Source organism: Perca fluviatilis, chromosome 18 (genome assembly GCF_010015445.1).
Source record: "Perca fluviatilis chromosome 18, GENO_Pfluv_1.0, whole genome shotgun sequence".
Taxonomy (NCBI): domain Eukaryota; kingdom Metazoa; phylum Chordata; class Actinopteri; order Perciformes; family Percidae; genus Perca; species Perca fluviatilis.
This window is the reverse complement of record NC_053129.1, coordinates 34,880,577-34,905,511: the sequence shown is the minus strand read 5'-3', so window position 1 is coordinate 34,905,511 and position 24,935 is coordinate 34,880,577. Positions and strand designations below refer to the sequence as shown.

At 39.0% G+C, this 24,935-nt stretch overlaps 1 protein-coding gene across 4 annotated transcripts in view; it reads right to left on the bottom strand.

Moving 5' to 3' along the window:
• Positions 1–9,977: 9,977 nt before the first annotated feature.
• Positions 9,978–24,935, bottom strand: part of LOC120546649 (receptor-interacting serine/threonine-protein kinase 3-like) — a 38,699-nt gene continuing 23,741 nt past the window's right edge. The window contains exons 1-13 of one of the 4 annotated variants that reach the window (XM_039781757.1): positions 23,199–23,217; positions 18,581–18,723; positions 18,324–18,498; positions 17,814–17,969; positions 16,455–16,597; positions 15,947–15,996; positions 15,617–15,769; positions 15,428–15,510; positions 15,236–15,305; positions 14,335–14,399; positions 13,066–13,135; positions 12,028–12,092; positions 9,978–10,897 (exon numbers count right to left, since the gene is read on the bottom strand). In XM_039781757.1, coding sequence (XP_039637691.1) covers positions 10,604–10,897; positions 12,028–12,092; positions 13,066–13,135; positions 14,335–14,399; positions 15,236–15,305; positions 15,428–15,510; positions 15,617–15,769; positions 15,947–15,996; positions 16,455–16,597; positions 17,814–17,969; positions 18,324–18,498; positions 18,581–18,717 — 1,461 coding nt within the window. In that variant the 5' untranslated portion in view covers positions 18,718–18,723; positions 23,199–23,217 and the 3' untranslated portion in view covers positions 9,978–10,603. Of the gene's footprint in view, positions 10,898–12,027; positions 12,093–13,065; positions 13,136–13,948; positions 13,996–14,334; positions 14,400–15,235; positions 15,306–15,427; positions 15,511–15,616; positions 15,770–15,946; positions 15,997–16,454; positions 16,598–17,813; positions 17,970–18,323; positions 18,499–18,580; positions 18,724–18,839; positions 18,903–23,198; positions 23,218–24,935 lie in introns of those variants that run through there. The other 3 variants (XM_039781756.1, XM_039781755.1, XM_039781758.1) reach the window with 3 other exon arrangements.

Below are 24,935 nucleotides of genomic sequence, written 5' to 3'. Positions count from 1 at the left end.
TCTCCCCGTTTCTGTGTGCCTCTCTCCCCTTGTTTTGTCCCCACTGTGTTTGTGGTGTGTGTATGTGTGTTTGTCCCCACTGTGTGTTGGGTGTCTGTATGGGTGTTTGACTACTCTCCTGGAAGTAGGTCATGGGGCGTGGCTGGGAATCTACCTCTCTGCGCAGCTGCTGGCAATCCCACTGACACTTACCTGCACAGCTGCTTCCAATTCCACTCAGCAAACCTGCAGTATATATTCCCGGGCTTGGCTCTCCTTGGCGCCAGGTTGTTGCACCTACCAGTGTGACCTGCTGCCGTGGTGTGCCTTGCTGCCAGCTCAAACCACTCCTTCACTCCAACCATCTCATTTGGATTACTGCAAGACAGTTGTGGACATTCCTCTGCCTGCCTGCCTCAGCCTCTATCCAGCCCAGAGCTGACCTACCATGCGTTTGCTTTCCTTGGACACCCAAAGAACTGAATAGTCATTAAAAATATTTTTTGTTAATCATACTCCTAGTCCGTGTTTGTTTCTCTGTTTGCTGGGTCAGAACCATAGCCTAACAATAACACAAGTCGGACAGCGTAAAAAATCATTGGTGCCCCCCTGCCCTTCCTCCAGTACTTGTACACGGGTAGGACCACAAAGCGGGCAGGGAACATCACCAAAGACCCCACACATCCTTCACACACTCTCTTTAACCTCCTCCCCCTCTGGCAGGTGTCACAGATCCCTGCACACAAAAACAACCGGACATAAGAACAGCTTCTTTCCCACTGCCATCACTCTGCTGAACTGCGGATAAGTGGGTCCTCCCCACTTTGGCCTAACGCCATCTTCTCTACACATTACATACTTATTGTTCCAATATGCATCTTGCACACTACTTTGCACTATAACTTTTTGCACCTTACATCCTACTCCATGTGTACTTGTCTTGATAATATGTCTTATTTGTATATTTGTATGTTCATATATTATGTTAATATGTGCCTATATGTATATAGTGTATTTACATATGTGTCTACTACTACGTGTCTATTTGTTGAATGTATAGAGAGTGTTAACACGTACCAAAGTCAAATTCCTTGTGTATGTAAGTATACTTGGACAATAAATCTGATTCTGATTATCTCCCATCCTATCCACCCTGGCCTGGGAACACCTTGGGATCCCCCAGTCAGAGCTGGTTAATGTGGCTCGGGAAAGGGAAGTTTGGTGTTCCCTGCTGGAGCTGCTGCCCCCGCAACCGGACCCTGGATAAGCGGACGAAGATGGATCGATGGATAAATACAATGTAATTGAATTGAATACATGTCCTGCATATACAAACTCATTGTATTTAGAACAGTGTTTATGGGGACAACATATTTACGAGGACTGTGTGTGTGTGTATGTGTGTTTGTGTGTGTGTGAGTGTGTGTGCTTAAGTACAGGATATTTGATGACAGTGGATTCAATAACAGTGTTTATAAGGAAAGTCTAATGTGTTTGTTTAAATGTGCAAGAAATAATATATATTTGATATAAATATTTGAGAAATAAATTGTAGTAAAATTCTATATTTGCATAAAGAATTTTGACTGAGAAAGCTTGTTCACTAACTAAGGGTGGGATAAAATAAGTGTGTAGTTCTTCCCACTCCTTTTCCAGACAAGGGAACAAAATCATCAAATGTTTGTCATAATGTACTGTATGTTGGTATGCTTTCTGATTTGTGTAGTATCAACATTTTCTGTATCACCCTTTGTTTTCTTTTAAATGCTCAAATACATTCAATCAATCAAAATGGGGACAGCGGTTTCCTACAGTATTTATGAGGACAGTATGCTTGTGATGATTGTGTCTGTTAATTCGAGGATATTTGAAACTACAGTGATCATGAAGACATTGTGTGTAAGAGCATGGTGTGTTTACTTATACTGTGTATGGACAGTGGTCTGTATGGTGACAGGGGTTCCCTACAGTGTTTATGAGGATAAAGTGTTTGTGAGGACTGTGCGTCCCTGTGCGTGTGTAACAAGCATAGTATGTGCACGCTGTGCACAAGCCTAGGCACATTTTACTAATGCGCTGTTAAAATAATGAACTGCTGCGTTATTGACTTTAGACCAGGTTTTTGTTGGTCAATGGCGCAATCACTTCCCGCTGCCTCAAGACAGCAATACGACCAGAATGCACCTGAACACACCTCCCAGCACGCCCATGGGCACACAGGTGGACGCAGGTGCATTTGTTATTTAAATGACGTGGGCGCTGGACGGGAAATTAACAACTGCGTCGGTCTTAAACTAGCAAAGACACTTGTGTCAGGCTTTGCGCTGCGCCGGGTGCAAGATAGGGCCCTAGGCCTATTTTTAGATATATTCATGACATTGTATCATAAGAACTGTCCAATGAACCAATAGAGTAAGAAATCAAATTCTCTAGATAGGCACTGGGTCACAAAGGGATTGCTAAATGCCTACAGGGAAAAAGAATACCCTAGAGAATTTATAAAATATACAAATAAAGATACAGAAACTAAATATACAATATATAAAAAATAAATGAACGGATAATATTAGGAAATGTAAGAAAAAGTATTATAATACTATATTTGGAATGAACAAAAACAACATAAAGGGTACATGTAATATATTAAATAAAATTAATAGAAATAGAACAAACACTAGCTACACCGATCCTTTCACTGACAAAGGTATGAAAATCACTTATGTGAATGAGGTGGTTGAGGTGTTTGATAATTTTTCGTTAGGGTGTGACCCAAACTTGAAACTTTATTTATTGAACTAGTATAAGTATAATTCATTCATTCATTCATTTATTCATAACATGCATGAATGGAAAAAAAGGAACAGGAAGAAGAAAAATCTTATGGTATCTGGCACTTATTTGTGCACATAAAAAATAAAACAACAAAAAGAAACAAAAAACAGCTGCTTCATGAGTGGATCAACCCCAATCCTCACCCCAAACACCAAAAATGATCAGTACTTCCTATCTTTACATTTAATTATCATCATTTTAAGCATGTTAGTCATAATTTTTCTTATAACATTCCTGTATTTTTTTCTTATACAAATTCTTAAATTTACAAATACTTTTGCAGCACTTCAGTTCATAGTCCAAGGTGTTCCACAGTTTAACTCTGTAAATGGACAAACACCTCTGTTTTTGTGTAGTACGTGCGAAAAGAGTTTTAAAATGATATTGCCTTCTATGGCCATCTTCCTCTGATACAGGAGTAAATACATTTTGTAAAACCATAGGCAAAACTCTCTGCTTAGCTTTCCACATAAAAATCAAAATCTTCCAATCAACCAAATCTTTGAATTTTAGAAGTCCAGATTTTATAAATAAACTATTAGTGTGTTCTCTGTAGCCTGTCTTGTTGATAATCCTTAATGCTTTTTTCTGTAACAAAAACAGAGGTTTTGTGTTAGTAGGGTATGTATTACCCCAGACTTCTGTGCAGTATCCAAAATATGGGAGTATTAGGGAATTGTACAACATAAGCAACGTTGATTAATCTAAAACATCTTTAACTTTATACAAGACCCCAATACTTTTGCAAACTTTACTCTTAATATAAACTGTGATCTTTCCAATTAAATTTATCATCCAAAATAACACCTACAAATTTTATCTCATTAACTCTTTCATTATTAGTTCCTTCAATTGCTATTCTTACATTTTCATTCTTTTTACAATTACCAAAAATCATGTATTTTGTTTTTTCCCCATTTAAAAATAATTTATTTTTGTCAAACCATTTCTTAATTTTTCCCATTTCTGAATTTATATTTTCTGTAATTTCTGACAGATTATTTCCAGAATAAAAAATGTTGGTATCATCGGCAAACATCAAAAACTGTACTACCTTAGACACTTCGCAGAGGTCATTGTGCAACTCCACATATTATATCTTTTAACTCAGATCTTTGACCATTAATTTGAACAAACTGCTGTCGATTGTTGAGATAACTTTTGAGCCATTGATGAGCTAGACCCCTAATGCCATAGTTGTATGATTTTGACAATAGCAGACTATGATTTATGGTGTCGAATGCTTTGCTTAAGTCGATGAAGACCCCCACTGTGTGTTGCTTATTCTCAGTTGCAGATGTAATTTTTTCTATGAGTTCAATTAATGCCAAAGCTGTTGATTGTTTTGCTCTAAAGCCATATTGTTTTTCAGTAATTAATTTATGTTTTTCTAAAAAATATTTAGTTTTTGAGCAAACCACTTTTCAAGGATTTTAGAAAACTGAGAGAGCAATGACACTGGTATAGTTATTAAAGTGATGTACATCCCCCTTTTTGAAAAGTGGAACGACTTCGGCGACCTTCATCTTCTCAGGTAAAACACCGAATGTATAGACAAATTAAAAATAAAAGTCAGAGGATTAATAATGCAGTCAATGGTCTTTTTTACAATGGTCATGTCCAGTCCGTCACTATCAGTAGATGTTTTATTTTCACATCTGCTAACAATAAACGCAATTTCATTTTCCTTAACCTCACCCAGGAACATGGACTGCATTGTTCTACTTTCCATTCTACAGGTAGCATTTTGACTTTGGTTAGATATATCAATTGATTTGGCAATGTTTTCCCCAATATTAATAAAAAATGAGTTACAGTGCCTTGCGAAAGTATTCGGCCCCCTTGAACGTTTCGACCTTTTGCCACATTTCAGGCCTCAAACATAAAGATATAAAACTGTAATTTTTTGTGAAGAATCAACAACAAGTGGGTCCCAATTATGAAGTGGAACGAAATTCATTGGCTATTTCAAACTTTTTTAACAAATAAAAAACTGAAAAAGTGGGCGTGCAAAATTATTCAGCCCCTTTACTTTCAGTGCAGCAAACTCTCTCCAGAAGTTCAGTGAGGATCTCTGAATGATCCAATGTTGACCTAAATGACTAATGATGATAAATAGAATCCAGCTGTGTGTAATCAAGTCTCCGTATAAATGCACCTGCTCTGTGATAGTCTCAGAGGTCCGTTTAAAGCGCAGAGAGCATCATGAAGAACAAGGAACACACCAGGCAGGTCCGAGATACTGGTGTGGAGAAGTTTAAAGCCGGATTTGGATACAAAAACATTTCCCAAGCTTTAAACATCCCAAGGAGCACTGTGCAAGCGATAATATTGAAATGGAAGGAGTATCAGACCACTACAAATCTACGAAGACCCGGCCGTCCCTCTAAACTTTCAGCTCATACAATGAGAAGACTGATCAGAGATGCAGTCAAGAGGCCCATGATCACTCTGGATGAACTACAGAGATCTACAGCTGAGGTGGGAGACTCTGTCCATAGGACAACAATCAGTCGTATACTGCACAAATCTGGCCTTTATGGAAGAGTGGCAAGAAGAAAGCCATTTCTTAAAGATATCCATAAAAAGTGTCGTTTAAAGTTTGCCAAAAGCCACCTGGGAGACACACCAAACATGTGGAAGAAGGTGCTGTGGTCAGATGAAACCAAAATCGAACTTTTTGGCAACAATGCAAAACGTTATGTTTGGCGTAAAAGCAACACAGCTCATCACCCTGAACGCACCATCCCCACTGTCAAACATGGTGGTGGCAGCATCATGGTTTGGGCCTGCTTTTCTTCAGCAGGGACAGGGAAGATGGTTAAAATTGATGGGAAGATGGATGGAGCCAAATACAGGACCATTCTGGAAGAAAACCTGATGGAGTCTGCAAAAGACCTGAGACTGGGACGGAGATTTGTCTTCCAACAAGACAATGATCCAAAACATAAAGCAAAATCTACAATGGAATGGTTCACAAATAAACATATCCAGGTGTTAGAATGGCCAAGTCAAAGTCCAGACCTGAATCCAATCGAGAATCTGTGGAAAGAACTGAAAACTGCTGTTCACAAACGCTCTCCATCCAACCTCACTGAGCTCGAGCTGTTTTGCAAGGAGGAATGGGCAAAAATGTCAGTCTCTCGATGTGCAAAACTGATAGAGACATACCCCAAGCGACTTACAGCTGTAATCGCAGCAAAAGGTGGCGCTACAAAGTATTAACTTAAGGGGGCTGAATAATTTTGCACGCCCAATATTTCAGTTTTTTATTTGTTTAAAAGGTTTGAAATATCCAATGAATTTCGTTCCACTTCATGATTGTGTCCCACTTGTTGTTGATTCTTCACAAAAAATTACAGTTTTATATCTTTATGTTTGAGGCCTGAAATGTGGCAAAAGGTCGAAAAGTTCAAGGGGGCCGAATACTTTCGCAAGGCACTGTAAATTCATTGGCCACATCTATGCTATTGTTCATAATAGTTTCATTGTACACAAAATATTCAGGTAACTTATTATGTTGAGAGTTTGGTTTTATTATATTATTTAATATTTTCCATGTTCTCATATTTCCGTTTTTATCTTTCAATTGTTTATTATAATAATCCCTTTTAGTTTCTCTTAAAATTGTCGTCAATTTATTTTTGTATGCTTTATATTAGGCCTCACAATTAGGTGTCCTATTTTGTACAAAGTCTTTATACAGTCTATTTTTCTTTTAACATGCTTTAATTAATCCTAATGTCATCCAAGGTTTATCACTTTTAAGGGGTTTCTTTGACAGCTTTAATGGGCAAAATTTATCATAACTAGATATATACATGTTTAAAAAGGTTTCATATGCTGTATTCACATCAGTCACATAAACACCTGACCAGTTATGTTGTGAAAGCTCACTACTAAAGTCATTTATTGTTTTCTCGGTTCTCACTCTAAAATATGAAGGCTGATGTGAGCTCTTGTATATCTCAGGTTGCATGTCACACATGGTAAAAACAGGCAAATGATCGCTTAAGTCATTTATCAATAATCCACTTTGAACAATTTTTTGAACATCGTTTGTGACAATATTATCAATTAATGTGGCACACGAGCTAGTGATTCTACTAGGCTGTGTAGAAAAAAGAGATCTTGTATGCAATGCATCTAAGAAATCTGAAGTAAACTCACATTTAGATTGATTGAGAAAATTAATATTGAAATCACCACTTATTAAAAGTGTTTTCTGGTTATTCTGTGTATCAAGTAATTGTTCAAATTTGTCCTGAAAAACATCTATTTTGGATCCTTGAGCTCTATAAATGCAAGCAACAATCACATTCCTGTTTTTTCCAATATCATTTTCAACAGATACACATTCAAAGATTCCCTCGATTGCAATAGACATTTTTTCAACAAGTTCACATTTCAAATAACTGTCAACATACAATGCCACACCTCCTCCTCTTTTTTCTAATCTATTTACGTGGTATAACTTGTATCCTTCTAGTTCAAAGTCTACACCCTTTTCATTACTAATCCATGTTTCAGAAAGTGCTATTATATTAAATCGACTTGTAAATGTAGTGATATAATCCTTAATTTTATTGAAATTTGCATAAAGACTTCTGATGTTAATTAAATGTTAATTCAAGCGACAGACTGTCCCTTGAATTAACATTTAAATTAAATTCATAGTCAGTATAATATTTAGAGGTGTCACCTGTTTCATTCAACCCATGGCTATCAGGGTCCAGGTCCTTATCAAAATCATGCATGCTTTTCTCTCTAGTATCAAATCTTGTCAGTGTTATACTTATCTAGTTTTAAATAATAACAACTAAAAATCTCCATATATCCAAAGATGTATTCAAAAGATAGGTAGAAAACAAAATATTGGTGAATGAACATTCCCTTCCCACTCTTCCCCCACTTATCCCACCCCCCTCCCAGCTCACACCGCCCCGCCATACATAAAATAAGTCAGCGCTCATAATAGATCCACTCCCCCGGAAATTTGTCATTATGACAAACAAAAAAAACAAAAAAAACCCTCAAAATTCCATCCAAAAAAAATCCATCAAAATTGCCTCATAGCAGCCTTACCAAGTCACTGCGCTGGAGTTACTTTAATCCTCTATAGTTGAAATGAAAAGGTCAGCCTTACTTGCGTCTTGAAATAAATGCTTAGCATTCCCTTTGGTGAGTTTTATTGTCGCGGGGTACAGAAGGAAAGCCTGAAACCCCTTTATACGGGCTTCCTGCATCACCTTGTAGCATAACTTACGACGCTTCGAAGTGGTCTCGCTGTAGTCCGCTGCAAACTGAAGTTGAATATTAGCCACTTCAGAGCGATTTTTCCTGGATTCTTTGAGAATACGATCCCTGTCGATATACCGGAGACATCTAACACTCAGCGGCCGTGGTCTCCGCAGCTCACTCCCAGTGCCTCGCTCAGGCAGGCGTCCAAGCCGGTGACATTGCATCAGCTCCGGGCAGGCGTCAACGAGAGCAGGAAACCACTTGGGAAGGTGCTCTCGCAGGTAATCCAGAGCATTTGCACCTTCAACTCCTTCTTTTAGATTAAATATAAGCAGATTGTCTCTTTGTGCGCGATCCTCCATTTCTGTGAGTTTTCCTTGATATTTGTGCATTGTTTCCACACACTGCGAGACAGTTTGTTCAGCCTCACTCACACGCTCTTTTAACTGGGTTGTATCTGAGCGTATTATCCGTATTTCCTCCGTGTGCTTGGATAAAGTTGAATGCATACTATCAATGCGTTTCTCAAGCCTGTTAAAGCGTGATTCAGCTTTCACGTCGGCCTCTTTGAAGTATTTGGCCATTAAATCATCAATGATCTGAGTCAAGGCCGCGTTGGTTTCACCCAGCTGCTTATTTACTTCCGTCATAATGTGTTGTTTGGCTGCAAACAACTGTCTAGTTTCTCGCATTGACAAGATATAGGTTTAAGCTGAAATTATCCTTCTTTACATAACTAGTCTTGTCACACGTACCAAGGTTTATTTGAGCGTTTTGGGAGAGTGTTGTGAGAGAGTGCTGAGAGAGTCTCAGCAGGCAGCTGCCATCTTGTCTTCTCCCTGGCTGTAGAGATAGGCCACCGTAGGCTTCTCTAGCAAGGGAAATTAACTCTCCAGAAGAGAGAGGTGTTAAACAATACTACGGAGAAAGTAATCCAAGTACAATTTTTTGAGAGATGTTGACAGATATGAAATCATTGATATTGTTAACAAGTTAAAGAATAAAATAATCTATGGATTGGAATGGTATAGACATGACTCATATTAAAGGTGCCCTGCCACACAAAAACGGTTTTACTTGTATTTTTTGAAATATGTCAGGTCCATATGTGTTTGTGTTATGTTGTGAATGTGAACATGAACTGCTACCTCCTCTGTCAGCTCTAGACACTGAAAAGAAATAGGCGGAGAAATCAGACCAATCACAAAAGCTGGTCAGTCTGACATCATACTGCCTGAGCTCATTACTATTCATGAGCTTGCCCAGTTGCGCTGGGTAAAGGATGCTGATAGCCAGGCTCTCATTGGCTAACTGTTAGCCAATCAGAGTCAAGCAGCTTAGCTCGTGGAATATTAATGAGCACAAATCAAGCTGTGTCTTCCTGCAGGCTTTCTATACCACGCTAGAATGGCTTGAAACAAGGTAACCAAGGCATTTTTTCCCCAAAAAATGTTACAGAGTCCATGGTAGAACTTCAGAAATTACCACAAAGTAATGAAATATGTGTGGCAGGGCACCTTTAAGAAAATAATTCCTGGTATTGTAGTCCCTCTAATCTACATTTGCCACTGATCAATCAAAACCAGTTCTTTTTCAAGTAAAAGGAAAATGTAAAACATATTTTTACTTAGTATAGGCCAGTGTCCTTACTTTCCCAGTTTTCAAAAATACTTGAAAAACGTTTTGTTGTACTGTTAGACAGTTTCATTGAAAACCATCAGCTGTTTATTGACAGTCAGTATGGGTTCAGAACAAATCGATCAACTTCTATGGCCTTAATGGAATTAATTGGAGACTTAACTAGTTCAATCGACAACCAGAAGTATGCAATGGTGTTTTTTATAGATTTGAAGAAAGCATTTAACACATATGATCATATTTTGATACAAAAGAAGGGAAAGGTATGGTGTTAGAGTCTCAACTGGTTAAAAAGTTTTATTGAAAACAGAAAACAATTTGTACAAATGGGGGATTACAACTCAACATATTTAGATATTACATGTGGTGTGCCACAAGGGTTAATATTTGGTCCTAAATTAGTCATTTTATACATCAGTGATATAGTATAGTAAAGTATCTAGTATTGTGAAATGGATTGTTTTTGCTGATGACACCAATATTTTTTGTTCTGGGGAGAACCTACAGCAGCGGCTGTACGTTGTCTCAAAAGAATTAGGGAAGCTGAAATTGTGGTTTGACTCAAACTAATTATCAATAAATCTGAAAAAAACTAAATGTATGGTGTTTGGGAAAAGGGAAATACATTAGAATTTGTGATGTTTTACAATAATATGTTAGAAAGAGTTTATGAAAATTTGTTTTTTGGAAGTGATACTAGACCACAATTTGTGCTCGAAACACAACACAATGTTTTTGGTTGTAGGGTTATATGGCTGTTTATTGAAAAACAATAGATAAAAAACCCTTTGATAATGGTATGGACATTTCAAAAAGGGTAGGACCCAAAAAGCATTTTGCTTGTTCCTACTCCTTTTTGGACAAGAGTATTTATTTAATAGTATTTATTTATTTAGCTCATTCTTGCTTTTTATTAAAGTGAAATACTTTGTGTCTTGTATTTTAAGATTTTCTCCACTAGTTTGTTCTGATCCATCTTCTCTAAAACTATTCTGGTCACTTCAATTGTGTTCATGCTGTATGTTTGGAACATCTGATCCACCACCTTCACCCTGTTTGCATTCTCTAGTCGACTCTTTGGGATTGCTGGAAAGGGTGCTAGGACCCTCTTTTGCTCCAGGTACCACTTGAATGTTTCAAATTCTTCAGCTCCCAAATGTTCTAGAGTCCCCAAGAGGACCTCTTGAGGTGTCACCTTTTTTTCTTCCTGCAAAGATCCAAAAGATACCAAAAAACATCATCACCCTATGGAACTTTTTCTTTGTTTAAAAATATTAGTATCAAAACATTGGTTTTGTAGATTGTTATGATAACATTGTTTCAAGTAGAAGCCGAAAGATTTTGATTTGGAAAACTGTGTTTACACAAATTACAAATTCTGGAGCATAGTTAAATATGAAAAAACATATTTGGAAGAGTGCTCAGTAAAAATGTGTTCATGAGGACAATAACTTCTGGAGTAGAACTCTGACCTTAAAGTGACTATATGTAATGTTTAATGTTTAATGTTTCTGTCATTTTTCATACAATGGTCTCAAATGACCTGTAACAGCAAACGAGACTAACAGTGAAAAGAACGCTATTTTTATACAGTTTTTAGTAATGCCTCTGCCCGGGTCAGATTTTTCCCACTAAGTCACAGAATGATTTCAGGTATGTAATATGTCTATTTCATTCATTAAATACTTTACTTTACAATGTGCAATGTGCTTGTACATCAGTAGCCAACATTAAATTACGTCCCCCTTAAATCTTGGGATGATACATGTGCCTACGACATTTTGTACATCTATGTGAAAGGTACCACAAGGGCTACTTTGTTGAAATTTTGTAGCTGGCACTTTTGTGTAATTTTGCCACACCCATGAGCAGGACCCATGAAATACAACCATTTTCACCACTTCTGACGTGTATGCGAAAGTTTTACGACTGTCGAGAACTGAATTATAATTCCTTGCATCACAGTAGGGTCCTCACACCTGTTGGTACTCGTGTTCAGGGTTGAGGTTCTATATAATTTCAATTTCAGTTTAGAAGGACACACAGTAAATCCCAAATTAAAGGAACTAATGCATGTTAATGCAATGTATGGTTTCTCTCATTATGGAACATATCTTTAATGTGTGCAAAGTAAAAAAACAACTAGCCTGGCTCTGTCCAAAAGTAACAAAATCTGCCTACCACCATGTGTTTTGTTTGTTTAAAAGTAACAGACCACATTGTAAGTCATTCTTCTGGGTTAAGAGGAACTCAGCCTTTCTATGAAGCTATTTGAAAAATATTTCCTGAGTGTTGAAGACAAGTGAATGCCTCTGTATTAGAGTGTTTGAAACTCACCTGAATTTGCGGGTTACCTTTCCGAATGTTACCAACAACGTCCACGTCTTCTAAACGGTCACTCTCTGAATAAAAGACCAAATGAAATGATTCAAAAATGTGAAAACTAATGCTATAAAATGTTTAACAACAATTTCTAATCCAGCTGAACATGATTGGATTTAATGTAGTGAAACTACGTCTTGATCATGGAAGTAAAATAATTTAACTTTAAGTTCCTATTGCCATCGAGATATAATGTGTCCTTTAGCCGTGCTCTTGTACAGATTAAACAAGATATAACTTGTTTATTAGTGAGATGTAGAGGTGATGGCAGATGGATTTTGTTGCCTTTTGGACAGAGCCAGGCTAGTTGTTTTGCTAAGCTAAGCTATAAAGCAAATAAAGGTTTGTATCAGACAGAACTGTCAACTCGTTACACTCTGGTTCCATCTTCTGTCCAACATTTCTTTCACTAACTGATTTCCGTGGGGGAGGGGAATTCAATTTTCCGTAACTCATTTCTGGTCTGAGCAAGCTAATTTCTGGTTTAGCACAATGCTAACTTAAAAGGGGATACAATAATTCAATCATGCTGCACTTCTAGACTTTCCAAATTATATCGAATCAAATTCTGATTGTAAAATGAATTCCACTTAAAACAATTTATCCATGCTTTTATAGCCGCAACAGTAGCTATGGAGTAGGTTACGGGGGAGCCTATGATGTTAGCCCAAGTTAAGCCACCTTGGCTGTGATTTGCCAGAGAGCCCAGTGCCAAGAGTATGTACGCAAAGTAAATGCTAAAGAGGCAAAGAGATGCTGCTACTCACGGTATGCCAGATGGCCAGTACACCACTGGAGCCAAATAAAACCAAAGTGCCAACAACTGCTTTACAACAGCATTAGTCACACTCATGGCTTTGATTGGCTGATTTTTTCGATTCTTTGTTATTTATTTAGAAAAAGCTGTTTCATTTCACAATACTGGCTGAATCAGTTAAATTAGTGGGGTGGACAAATTAAAAGGTCTGAACCCAGGCAATTGTAAGTACAGACCTGAATCCTGAACAATTTGAGTTCTTTGAAACTGCTCTTTCATTCCCTTGTCTTCCTCTTCCTTTTGCTCCTAGAAATATAAAGAGAAAGAGCCTGTTAAACAAAATGATAAAAACAGTGATTTGCTGTATTGTTCGGGAAATGGGAAATACATATGAATACAAAGGTTGTTGGGATGTTTTACAATAATATGTTAGAAAGAGTTTATGAAAATATGTTTTTGGGAGTGACATTAGACAACAATTTATGCTGGAAACCCCATATAAATCATGTACGTTCCAAGTTAGCAAAGAGTATTGGTGTTTTAGGTCAAACATGGTATATTGATAAATATACTTGATGGACAGTAGCTTAAGGATGGTTATATGAACAAATTATTTAATTAAATTATGGAATAATAACTATCAAGTCATCAATTCATTCAATTGAAAAACAATAGATAAAAAACCCTTTGATAAGGGTATGGACATTTCAAAAAGGGTTGGACCCAAAAAGCATTTTGCTTGTTCCTACTCTTTTTGGACAAGAGTATTTATTTAATAGTATTTATTTATTTAGCTCATTCTTGCTTTTTATTAAAGTGAAATACTTTGTGTCTTGTATTTTAAGATTTTGTTTATTTTTTTGCATGTTTTTCGAAATAAAACTTTTCATTCATTAATGGTCTATGATAAATTCTCCGCTAGTTCGTTCCGACCCATCTTCACTAAAACTATTCTGGTCACTTTAATTATGTTCATGCTGTATGTTTGGAACATCTGATCCACCGTCTTCACCCTGTCTGCATTCTCCAGTCGACTCTTTGGGATTGCTGGGAAGTCTCCTAGGACCCCCTGATGCTGCAGGAGCGACTTGAATTTTTCAAAGTCTTCGGCTCCCAAATCTTTTTGTGAGTTTTCACGAGGACCTCTTGAGGTGTCGCCTTTTTTTCTTTTTGCAAAGATCCAAAAGATACCAAAAAACATCATCACCCTATGGAACTTTTTGTTTCTTTAAAAATTATTAGTATCAAAACATTGATTTTGTAGATTGTTATGATAAAATGTCTTCAAGTAGAAGCCGAAAAATGTTGATTCGGAAATCTGTATTTACACAAATTACAAAATCAGGAGCATAGTGAAATGTGAAAAACATATTTGGAAGAGTGCTCAGTAAAAATGTGTTCATGAGGACAATAACTTTTGGAGTAGAACTCTGATCTTAAAGTGACTACATGTAATGTTTAATGTTTCTGTAGCTCTGTCATCGCAGCGAATATTTGAAACTCACCTGAATTGGCGGGGGACCTTTCCGAATGTTATCAACAACATCCTCTTCTTCAAAACGGTCACTCTCTGAAAAAAGACCAAATTAAATTATGTAAAATGTGAAAACTAATGCTGTAAATGTTTCTTTAAAAACAATTTCTAATCCAGCTAAACATGGCTCAATCAAACTCAGTGAAACTACTTCTTGATCATGGAAGTTAAATAATTTAAGTTCCTATTGCCATCGAGATATAATGTGTCCTTTAGCCTTGCTCTTGTACAGATTAAACAAGATATAACTTGTTTATTAGTGAGATGTAGAGGTGACGGCAGATGGATTTCGTTGCCTTTTGGACAGAGCCAGGCTAGTTGTTTTGCTAAACTAAGCTATAAAGCAAATAAAGGTTTGTATCAGACAGAATTGTCAACTTGTTACACTCTGGTTCATAATTCAATCATGCTGCACTTCTAGACTTTCCAAATTATATCAAATAAAATTCTGATTGTAAAATGAATTCCACTTAAAACAATTTATCCATGCTTTTATATTTACAACAGTAGCTATGGAGTAGGTTACGGGGGAGCCTATGATGTTAGCCCAAGTTAAGCCACCTTGGCTGTGATTTGCCAGAGAGCCCAGTGCCAAGAGTATGTACGCAAAGTAAATGCTAAAGAGGTAAAGAGATGCTGCTACTCACGGTATGCCAGATGGCCAGTACACCACTGGAGCCAAGTAAAACCAAAGTGCCAACAACTGCTTTACAACAGCATTAGTCACACTCATGGCTTTGATTGGCTCGATTCTTTTTTATTTATTTAGAAAAAGCTGTTTCATGTCACAATGCAGGCTGAATCAGTTAAATTAGTGGGGTGGACGAATTAAAAGGTCTGAACCCAGGCAATTGTAATATGTAAGTACAGACCTGAAGCCTTAGCAATTTGAGTTCTTTGAAACAGCTCATTTATTCCCTTGTCTTCCTTTTCCTTTTGCTCCTGGAAAGTCAAAGAGAAAGAACCTTTTAGACAAAATGATAGAAACAGTGATTTGCTGTATTGTGTCTAAATGTTTGTCCCTCAGCATGACTTGAGTTTTCATGAAGAGATTTGTTTCTCACCAGTTTCTTCAGCACTTCATAGACAGCGTCAAAAATTGCATGTTCGTGCATCTGATATAGTTTTTCTGCCTTGGTTGTACACTCTGTTGAACACAACATAGAGTACAGCTGCGACGTCAGAGCCAGGCATCACAAGCTACTTTTCTTTGTCAGTTCAGAGTTTTAGAGGTAAATGAAGGAGTTCCTCACCAAGGGCTTGGGGCCTTTCTTCAGGTATTTCGTCCCAACATCTCTTCATCAGTTCTTTCAACTCTGTCAACCCTGCAGCATCACCCTTAATATCATCTATTGGTGGACGCTGTCCTTTTGGGACTTGAACCTCCACTATGGCGGCTTTTGCATCTACATTGGAGGAATTAACAAGCCTTTCTGTACAGCTCAGCACCAAGAAAACTAACACAAACACATTCTTGTACCATGTGTCATGAGAAAAAACTAAGATTAAGGTAGAAGATGTTTTGAGCATTATATTATAGCATTATTATAGTGAGGGTGGCTAAAGACACATCAGTCTCTTACCCTTATATGGTTGTTTCCCTGTGAGAATGGACCAAAGGAGTATCCCATAACTGGAAGACAGACAGAGAGAGTTCAATGCCAGGATTACTATTCATGCCATTACAATCACACACTGGTTGGTTGATGGATAGGGTTTTTTTTCATCTGTAAATTGATGAGAGAATGACATTTAATGATTGTTTGTTGTAAATCATTGCCTAAAGTCATCCTAGTATCTCAGTATACTTCTCTTACCTGAAAACAAGGACAAGGACTATGTCACTGATATTTTGACTTTTGTGAGAATGAGCACAATCAATGACAACAATAAAATCAGGAAGTCACCTGATTATATATACTATAATACTCTTACCAATGCCCTCACATGTAAAGCACTATGTCACTGATGTTTTGACTTTCTGTCAAGACTTGGTTGACATGGGGGCAGGAGTGATCCTGTCTCCAGTTATTATTTAGTATATGATAAATAAAACGCTCTTATCCAAGTGCTGGTTCGGGCCTCTTGTACCTGTAGATATCAGAGGCTCGTTTAGGTTTGTAGGATAAGACAAATGCCTCCGGGGGCATGTAGTTGGTCGTCCCCCATCCATCGTCCTTCCTGGAAACCTGTGCAACGCTGTAGGAAATCCGGGAAAGGCCAAAATCTGTCAGCTGCAGAAAGAATTAGCAAAGAGAGGAAGGTGTCAGAAAAGGGATTTACTTTCGTTTTATGCCACTCTACTTCTATTCCCCTGCATTTATTGTTTAATTACTTTACAAATCAAAATTTTTGTACACAAAGTATATGAAGAACTTATCAAATGTGTTTTGCAGTTTATACAGTACAGCTGAAAGATTTAGTCCATTCATTAATCAATTACTCGATTGTATTAATTAGCAACTATTTTGATAAGCAACACTGTCAGAATATGAGGAATGTGATGGTTTAAATTATCTTAAGAAAATTTTATTTATTTGACACTTTCTATAGGATATGATATGAAAATGGCTACTTTTGGACATGACACAAAATGTAGTTTTTGATATTACTGCTGTGAGAATATGCACAATTGTAAAAAAAATAAAAAATAAAAAAAGTGATTGTTATCGATTTCCATTTGAATAATCCAATATCAATTCAGAATATCCAGAGAACAATCTCTTAATATTTGCCTTTTGCATGGAGCTTTAACCCCGTCAGTGCCACGTGGCCTTTTGTTCTTACCGTAACGAGATCTTGCCCTGTGAGAGACGAGCAAACCTAAGTTGAATCGAAACATAGCCGGAGCTGCTCCACTGAAGACAGCGCCTGGCCTAAAGGCAGATATCTGGTTGCATTTCAGATTAACAAACTATAAAGACAGAGAAGACACGCAGGTCTTGACTTATATGACTGTATGGATACAAATACAGATATAAGCCTGACATGCTAACTAAAAGAAATAAGTCACTTGTGTTGACATGACGCGTACCATCTCTGCAGCACACACTCTGAACTAAATTGTGAAATATCCCAAATTGATATTTAATTGAATCGTAAATAAAATGTCTTTCTGAAATCAGTGCTAATGTGAAGTTATTAATTGAACAAGTTGTCTTATTCAGTCAAACATCAGTTGTACTCCTCTTAATAATACTTCATACTGTACAATGTTAAGACCTGGAGTTTGGCTCTTTTAAAACAGTAAAACCCTTTCCCTTCCTTTTTATCGTTTCATCGTTGAGTCATTTCTGCTTATTATCAAAAGCAACATTTAGGGAAAAAACAACTTTCGGGCTTACAGTTCATGTCTTTCAGCCTTTATTTAGTCTCCATAAAATGTGCAAACTATTATAACAATATAAAGTAAGCATGAGGCCTGGCCTCCCCTGAAGGCCTGGGACTCACCTTGGCATTGAGAGAGTCGTCTAGCAGCACGTTTTGGGGCTTCAGGTCCTTGTGGAGAATGGGATGGGTCAGACTGTGGAGGAAGTTTATACCCAGAGCCACTTGGTGAGCCAGTCTGAAGACCAGCGGCCAGGGTGGAGGTCCATCCAAGGCTTCCTGTAAGATTGTTTTCAAAGTTACAGATCGACAAATAGTGGAGTTAGTTAGCAATAAATATGACTTGACTCCGACTGCTTTATATACACTACCATTTAAAAGTTTGGAATCATGTGTTATATTTATGTTCTTCTCATTTCCTTCAATATTAACTGTTTGAACATAAAAACTGCATAATTCAGACATTTACATTTGAATTTCTTTTAGAATGACAAGATTCAAATTTCAATTTAGTCAATCTTTTCTTCTGATGTTCTTTTTAAATCTTATATTCAAAATTTTTACTTGAAGCAGAGAAAATTTTTACAGAGTACCTCTAAGTAAAAGATGAGTAGTTGTTCCACCCCTGGTTACCTGTAGGGAGGCCAGTGATCCTCTCTTCATGAGGTCCATGACCACACCAAGCTGTGTTGACAAGTCAGACGTGGCGTTTGGCGGTAGACCCTTGAAGACCCCTCGGACAGCCATGACATACGGGCTGGTGGCTTGACGCATCATTTCAATCTCACGCAGCAAAGACTCATTGCTCCTGTGTGTGTGTTTATTTGCATAATTAGTGATTCTCTCAACTTCATGTGACTGTAAACAGAAAACTATTTGTAAGCACTTACCCGTCGTCAGGACGAAGCAGTTTAATGGCCACGTCATAGGCCCACTGACGATGCCTGGCTTTGTAGATGTGTCCGAAACCTCCAGAGCCAATCCTCTTCCAGCCCTCGAGGCTGGAGTCTTCAATAAACTGTTCCATAGTTCACTAGAGGAGAAAATTATTCATGATAATGAAACCGTTACAGATCAAAAGAATGAAATGCATTGTACCTCTGAAATAAAGAGGATCTTGCCACTCAGTCAGGGAGGCTGGTCCAATACCTGGATGTGACAGAGCCTCTAGTCGATTTAGACCTCAAACTGATTTGAGTTGGAAAGATGAACAGGGAAGAAATTTCAAGTCAGCTACTGAAGCCATGGGGTGTTTTATTTATGGCCGTGTCCTCTGTATGTGAGACATGCAGATTTCCCGCCCCTTATGGCACACTGTTCCATGCAAACAAAACCTTTGCAATTTAGCATAGTGAAGATTTTGATCTGCTGCTGACCCAATCTGAGAACAATCTTTGAAGCCTCTAGGAGGAGCTTCAAAAAGTTCCATACCTGTTAATGACATATTGTCTCATGAGCTATTACACCATCAGTGGAAATCTGTGCTTTGGTCTGATGAGTCCAAATTTGAGATCTTTGGTTCCAACCACTGTGTCTTTGTGCGACACAGAAAAGGTGAACGGACGGATTCTACATGCCTGGTTCCCACCGTGAAGCATGGAGGAGGAGGTGTGATGGTGTGGGGGGGCTTTGCTGGTGACACTGTTGGGGATTTATTCAAAATTGAAGGCATACTGAACCAGCATGGCTACCACAGCATCCTGCAGCGACATGCCATCCCATCCGGTTTGCGTTTAGTTGGACCATCATTTATTTTTCAACAGGACAATGACCCCAAACACACCTTCAGTTTGTGTAAGGGCTATTTGACCAAGAAGGAGAGTGATGGAGTGCTGCGCCAGATGACCTGGCCTCCACAGTCAACGGACCTGAACCCAATCGAGATGGTTTGGGGTGAGCTGGACCGCAGAGTGAAGGCAAAAGGGCCAACAAGTGCTAAGCATCTCTGGGAACTCCTTCAAGACTGTTGGAAAACCATTTCAGGTGACTACCTCTTGAAGCTCATCAAGAGAATGTCAAGAGTGTGCAAAGCAGTAATCAGAGCAAAGGGTGGCTACATTTAGGAAACTAGAATATAAGATAATGTTTTCAGTTATTTCACACTTTTTTGTTAAGTACATAATTCCACATGTGTTCATTCATAGTTTTGATGCCTTCAGTGAGAATCTACAATGTAAATAGTCATGAAAATAAAGGAAACGCATTGAATAAGGTGTGTCTATATATATATATATATATATATATATATATATATAAACATTGGGTATAGCCAGGTGAAAATGTCTTGTTGATATATAACAGAAAAAGACTTAATATTAAGGTCTGAATGGAGCCAATTTAGGCTACCCATGAGCATTAACACATAGAGGCAGGAAGAAGTACTTTAAACCAGCATTTATTAATTAGCCTATTTTTGCAGAGATGGGGTTTGGGGCTGGGTCCGTGGGACTGTTTCTGGGGGTTCCCTTTTTATTTTACCTACCTTTTGTCTTCTGCATTCTCCTTACCCTTGTTCTTCCCTCAGACTCATCCCCCAGAAACAGGCCCACGGACTCAGCCCCAAACCCCATCTCTGCAATAATAATACTGGTTTAATACACTCAATAATCAATACTGGTTTAATACACTCAATAATCAATACTGGTTTAAAGCACTTCTTCCTGCCTCTAGTATTAATGCTCATGGGTAGCCTAAATGGGTTCCATTCAGACCTTTACATTAGGTCTTTTACTGTTATATGTCAACAAGACATTTTCACCTGGCTATACCCAATGTTTAGATCTGTTGTGCTATTTATGCAAATTACCACATACGTAATAATATTATGATCCGTTTATCCGTTTATTATGAATGCTATAACCTAGCTAATGTTACGGAACGTTATACTTCTTACATGGGAAACTACTCGTACATATTAGCTTTCATTTAACGTTGCTAGTAAACCTAAAAAGGTGCAGTTACCATCCATACTAAATACAGGCTCAGTGACCACCAACTGGGTCAGACAGACAGGTCAGAGAGAGACAGGCTCAGTGACCACGAACTGGGTCAGACAGACAGGTCAGAGAGAGACAGGCTCAGTGACCACGAACTGGGTCAGACAGACAGGTCAGAGAGAGACAGGCTCAGTGACCACGAACTGGGTCAGACAGACAGGTCAGAGAGAGACAGGCTCAGTGACCACGAACTGGGTCAGACAGAGATGCACTTCCTCCTCCACTGGGAAAAAGTATCTTTACTAAGAGATTTACACCTTGGAAAAATAGCCCAAAAAATAAAACTTCCCAAAGTTAACACCAGAAGAGAAGCTGATAGTTCTCCTAGGAGAGGGGACAGCAGCCCCACTGACAGCTAAATATGGATCTGCCTGCCACAGCCTGAGGGACTCACAACCACTTAGGATCCCAAAATTACAGATTGGTTTAGTATTTTATAGTAATTATAGTAGAATAGTATATATGTGACACCTACATATTTAATATATGAATATAATATATGTAGCTAGGCTATGGATTTCTGTAAACTGCTGATAGAGAGATTGACTGATTACCTCCGCTGTCTGAAAACTCCTGTTTTCTGAATGACAGTTTAAACATCGACGTACTATGTGAAGACATTTCATCATCTGCTGTCTTAGTGTGTAATCCCCTGCTGGGTCTTCTTGCTAATAACAACTGTTTTCGTCTTCTCTGAGGTGACTTTCGACCGTTTTCAACGCACTTCTTTTGACATTCTGAACTACCGCGGAAATGTCAGAGCGCTTCACGTGACCATTCTAAGCGAATCACGTTGTCAGAAATTGGCATCAGCCAATGAGATTGCGCTTTTAGAATCAAATCCCCCTTTTACTTTCACGATTGGTTGCTGATGAAAAGGAAATCACCATATTTGGATCCGACAGCTTTGTAGAGGAGAGAGCATAGACAGTATATAATGGACCAATAGACCCCGTTGCTCTGGACGGAGACTGTCAGTACCCGATCCGTTCCACCGGCACGATCCGTTCTGCGCATGTGCAAGATGACACGTATGCCATGACGTAGGCGCAGATGATAATGCTGCGTTCATGCCACCTCCACCTCGGAATAACGGCACCGCTTCCACCTGCACGATCCATTCTGCGCATGCGCAAGATGTTCACACGCTAGCCTCCAGCTTTTAGTTAGCTAATAGCTAATTCGGCGGACCGCTAGGTGATTATAGCGGTAGCTAACGGTTAATTCGGCGGACAGCTAGGTGATTATAGCGGTCTGCCGTTAGCCTCCACCGGGAAGCTAACGTTAGTTTAGCTAACGGTTAATTTGGCTAACCACTAGCTGATTGCAGCGGTCTGCCGTTAGCCTCCACAGTTAAGCTAACGTTAGTTTAGCTAACAGCTAATTCGGCTAACTGCTAGCTGAGACAGCATGTAAACTTTAAAAGACCCTCAAAATGCCTTGAAAACCCTTGAATGCTGCTAGTCAGGAACAACGTAACCAGTGGGGCGGTGCCTGTTATTACGAGGTGGCATGAACGCAGCATTATCATCTGCGCCTACGTCATGGCATACGTGTCATCTTGCACATGCGCAGAACGGATCGTGCCGGTGGAACAGATCGGGTACTGACAGAGACCAGTGAAGGCTATTAGAAGCACTTTTCCGGTGATCTCTTGCTTTACTGCGCAGCCTCCAACTGACAGAGACAACGTAAATGTGACGTGAGCAACCTGTCTGAAAGTGTGAAGTCTTCTGGTAGCTGTGCCAAGAGAAATCTCAATCATTCCCAATCTTACAGAGACGGACAGCGTAGGTATATGTAAGGAGATAACATAAGCACAGGCTAATTATTGCTAACTAACAATTTAGTTAACATTAGCAATTAAACCTAAACAGCTAATAAGTAAGTCGAAACTGCCTGCAAGCTTCTCCTGTACTATACGGTAATTCCTCTACTGTGCGACAGTAAGCCTATTTTTAGAAAAACGTTTGCTACGGAGCCATAACGTGAGGTACAAGGTAATGGAGCCTTTTATACATTGTCGTGTTTCTTTAGAACTAAACAACGGACAAATAGAGTCTTTAAACGCTTCAGATGTAAAGTTATTCTCTGTCAAGTGACGTAAAAAAAAAATGGAATGCTGGAATGCTCATGTCAGTGGAATGCTAACAGGAGGTGATACCTTTGTAGCAACAAAATGGCGCCATTGGGGGTTCGAGTTCTGAAGCGAAGCTTACCCCCTTGGGAGAGAGAGAGGCTGTGTCTCAAACCGCACACTTCTGTCAGTATAGACCACTTGCAAACACGTGACCACAACCACGTGACGACGCCATGACGGACGGCAGAATCACCGGAAGCACAAGCTAAATAGTGTAGTAGACGAGCGGAAAGTTTGAATTAGTTTCAAATAAATAACACTAAATAAAATGTAATAATACTACTACTACTACTACTACTACTACTACTACTACTACTACTACTACTACTATCTTCTTCATGGCTTCTTCAGACATTGTTTAAATTCACCTACCCTGGTCCCTGTCTCGATCCTGCCGGTATCTAGCTTGCCCCGCTAGCCGTTAGCCGTTAGCTGCCGTCCGGTGAGTGTAGTCAGCCAGGCTTCTGTGATAATCATCCCAATAACAATCCATGGAGCGGTGGTGGTGTGGCTATGTCTTCCAGTTACTGAAGGCTAGCGTTAGCTTGCGCTTGGAGCAGCAAGTTCATCTGCCTGTTGCCTCTCTGTCTGTCTCGTTCTTTCCAACTCTTGAGGCTAGTTCTTCGTCTGTATACTCGGATTCGAATAAATAAGGACGACCATATAACTCAAAAGGCTCTTCCCTGTGTTGTATATCTGCTATATTCTCCATAGTTACGTTACTCCAAGCTTCTTCCCTTGTAAACACATCTGCTCTTCGCTCTTCACACACTACGCTCCGATCGGCACACTACTGTTTACCTTTTCTTGCTACAACTAGCAGCTAGCAGCTACTACCGCACTACTGTTTACCTTTTCTTGCTACAACTAGCAGCTACTACCGCACTACTGTTTTTTTTTTTTTAGGGGGGAATACACTTCAATACGTGACACGACCTGTCCTCTGGAGGACATAGCCACACCACCGTGGATTGTCATTGGGATGATTATCACAGAAGCCGGTCTGAATACACTCACAGGACGGCAGTGTTACCAACACGCCACCTTTCCTCGGATTTCCGAGCTCGGAACTCGGACAACCGCGAGGAGACCGAGCAAGAATTCCGATATGGATTCCAAGATGGCAGAGCCCTGTGTGACTTGTAGTATGTAGTATAATTGTTGTCATTGTTTTTGGATCGCTTTGGCTGTTTAAATGAAGATTTTAATCACTCGTATTACTGCAGTACCTTACTGCGTCCGTTTCTCTGCCTGTTGGTATGGAAATCGGTCTTGTTTTGAGTGCAATATTGAATGAAGCCTTGTTTGCACGCTAGCTAGCTAACTCGGACAACTCACAACAACGAAGACGAACAAGCTAACTGACACCAACGAAGACTAACACTATAAAGACCTCAACGATGGCGGATAAAAGAACAAGAGACCAAGGTAAAAAGAACAAGTTGTTCACATTCTCCTCGAAGAAAACCTCGACAGAGGACGTCATGGAAGTTGTGAAAGCAGGAGATATGCACTCGTACACTAACACTGACTAAGAAGTAACTCCACTCCGAGACTCAGCGCCAAGTACACCTGCTACAAAAAATGGGAAAACGGAGCCCACTCTCTCTGAGATGCAAGATAATATTGTAAGTCTTGTGGCCGAAAAAATTAAAGAAAATGCCGACTGTCTCGCAATACTGATTAAGAAGAATACTGATACAATTGAGGATTTGAAGAAAACTTCAGAATTTCTTTTCCAAGAAGTACGTGATGCGAAAAAAGACATTACAACGGTCAAACAAGTCAGTGATGAACATCAAATGAGAATAACAGAAATGGAAGATAAGATGAACGAGATGGAACGTTACCACCGCAGATGGAACCTTCGTTTATATGGCCTACCAGAGCAAGAGGGGGAGGATGTGAAGCAGCGGGTCGTGGACATCTGTAGCACAATCCTACCAAACGCCGGAGAAGATCTACGCTTCCAAATTGACGTGAGCCACAGAATTGGAAGGAGAGATGGTGGTAAAACTAGGCCAGTAATAACAAGATTTACATCCAGGTCGACGAAAGAAATGCTGTGGAAATGTGCAAAGGAGTCGGAGTTCCTCAAGATAAAGAAGC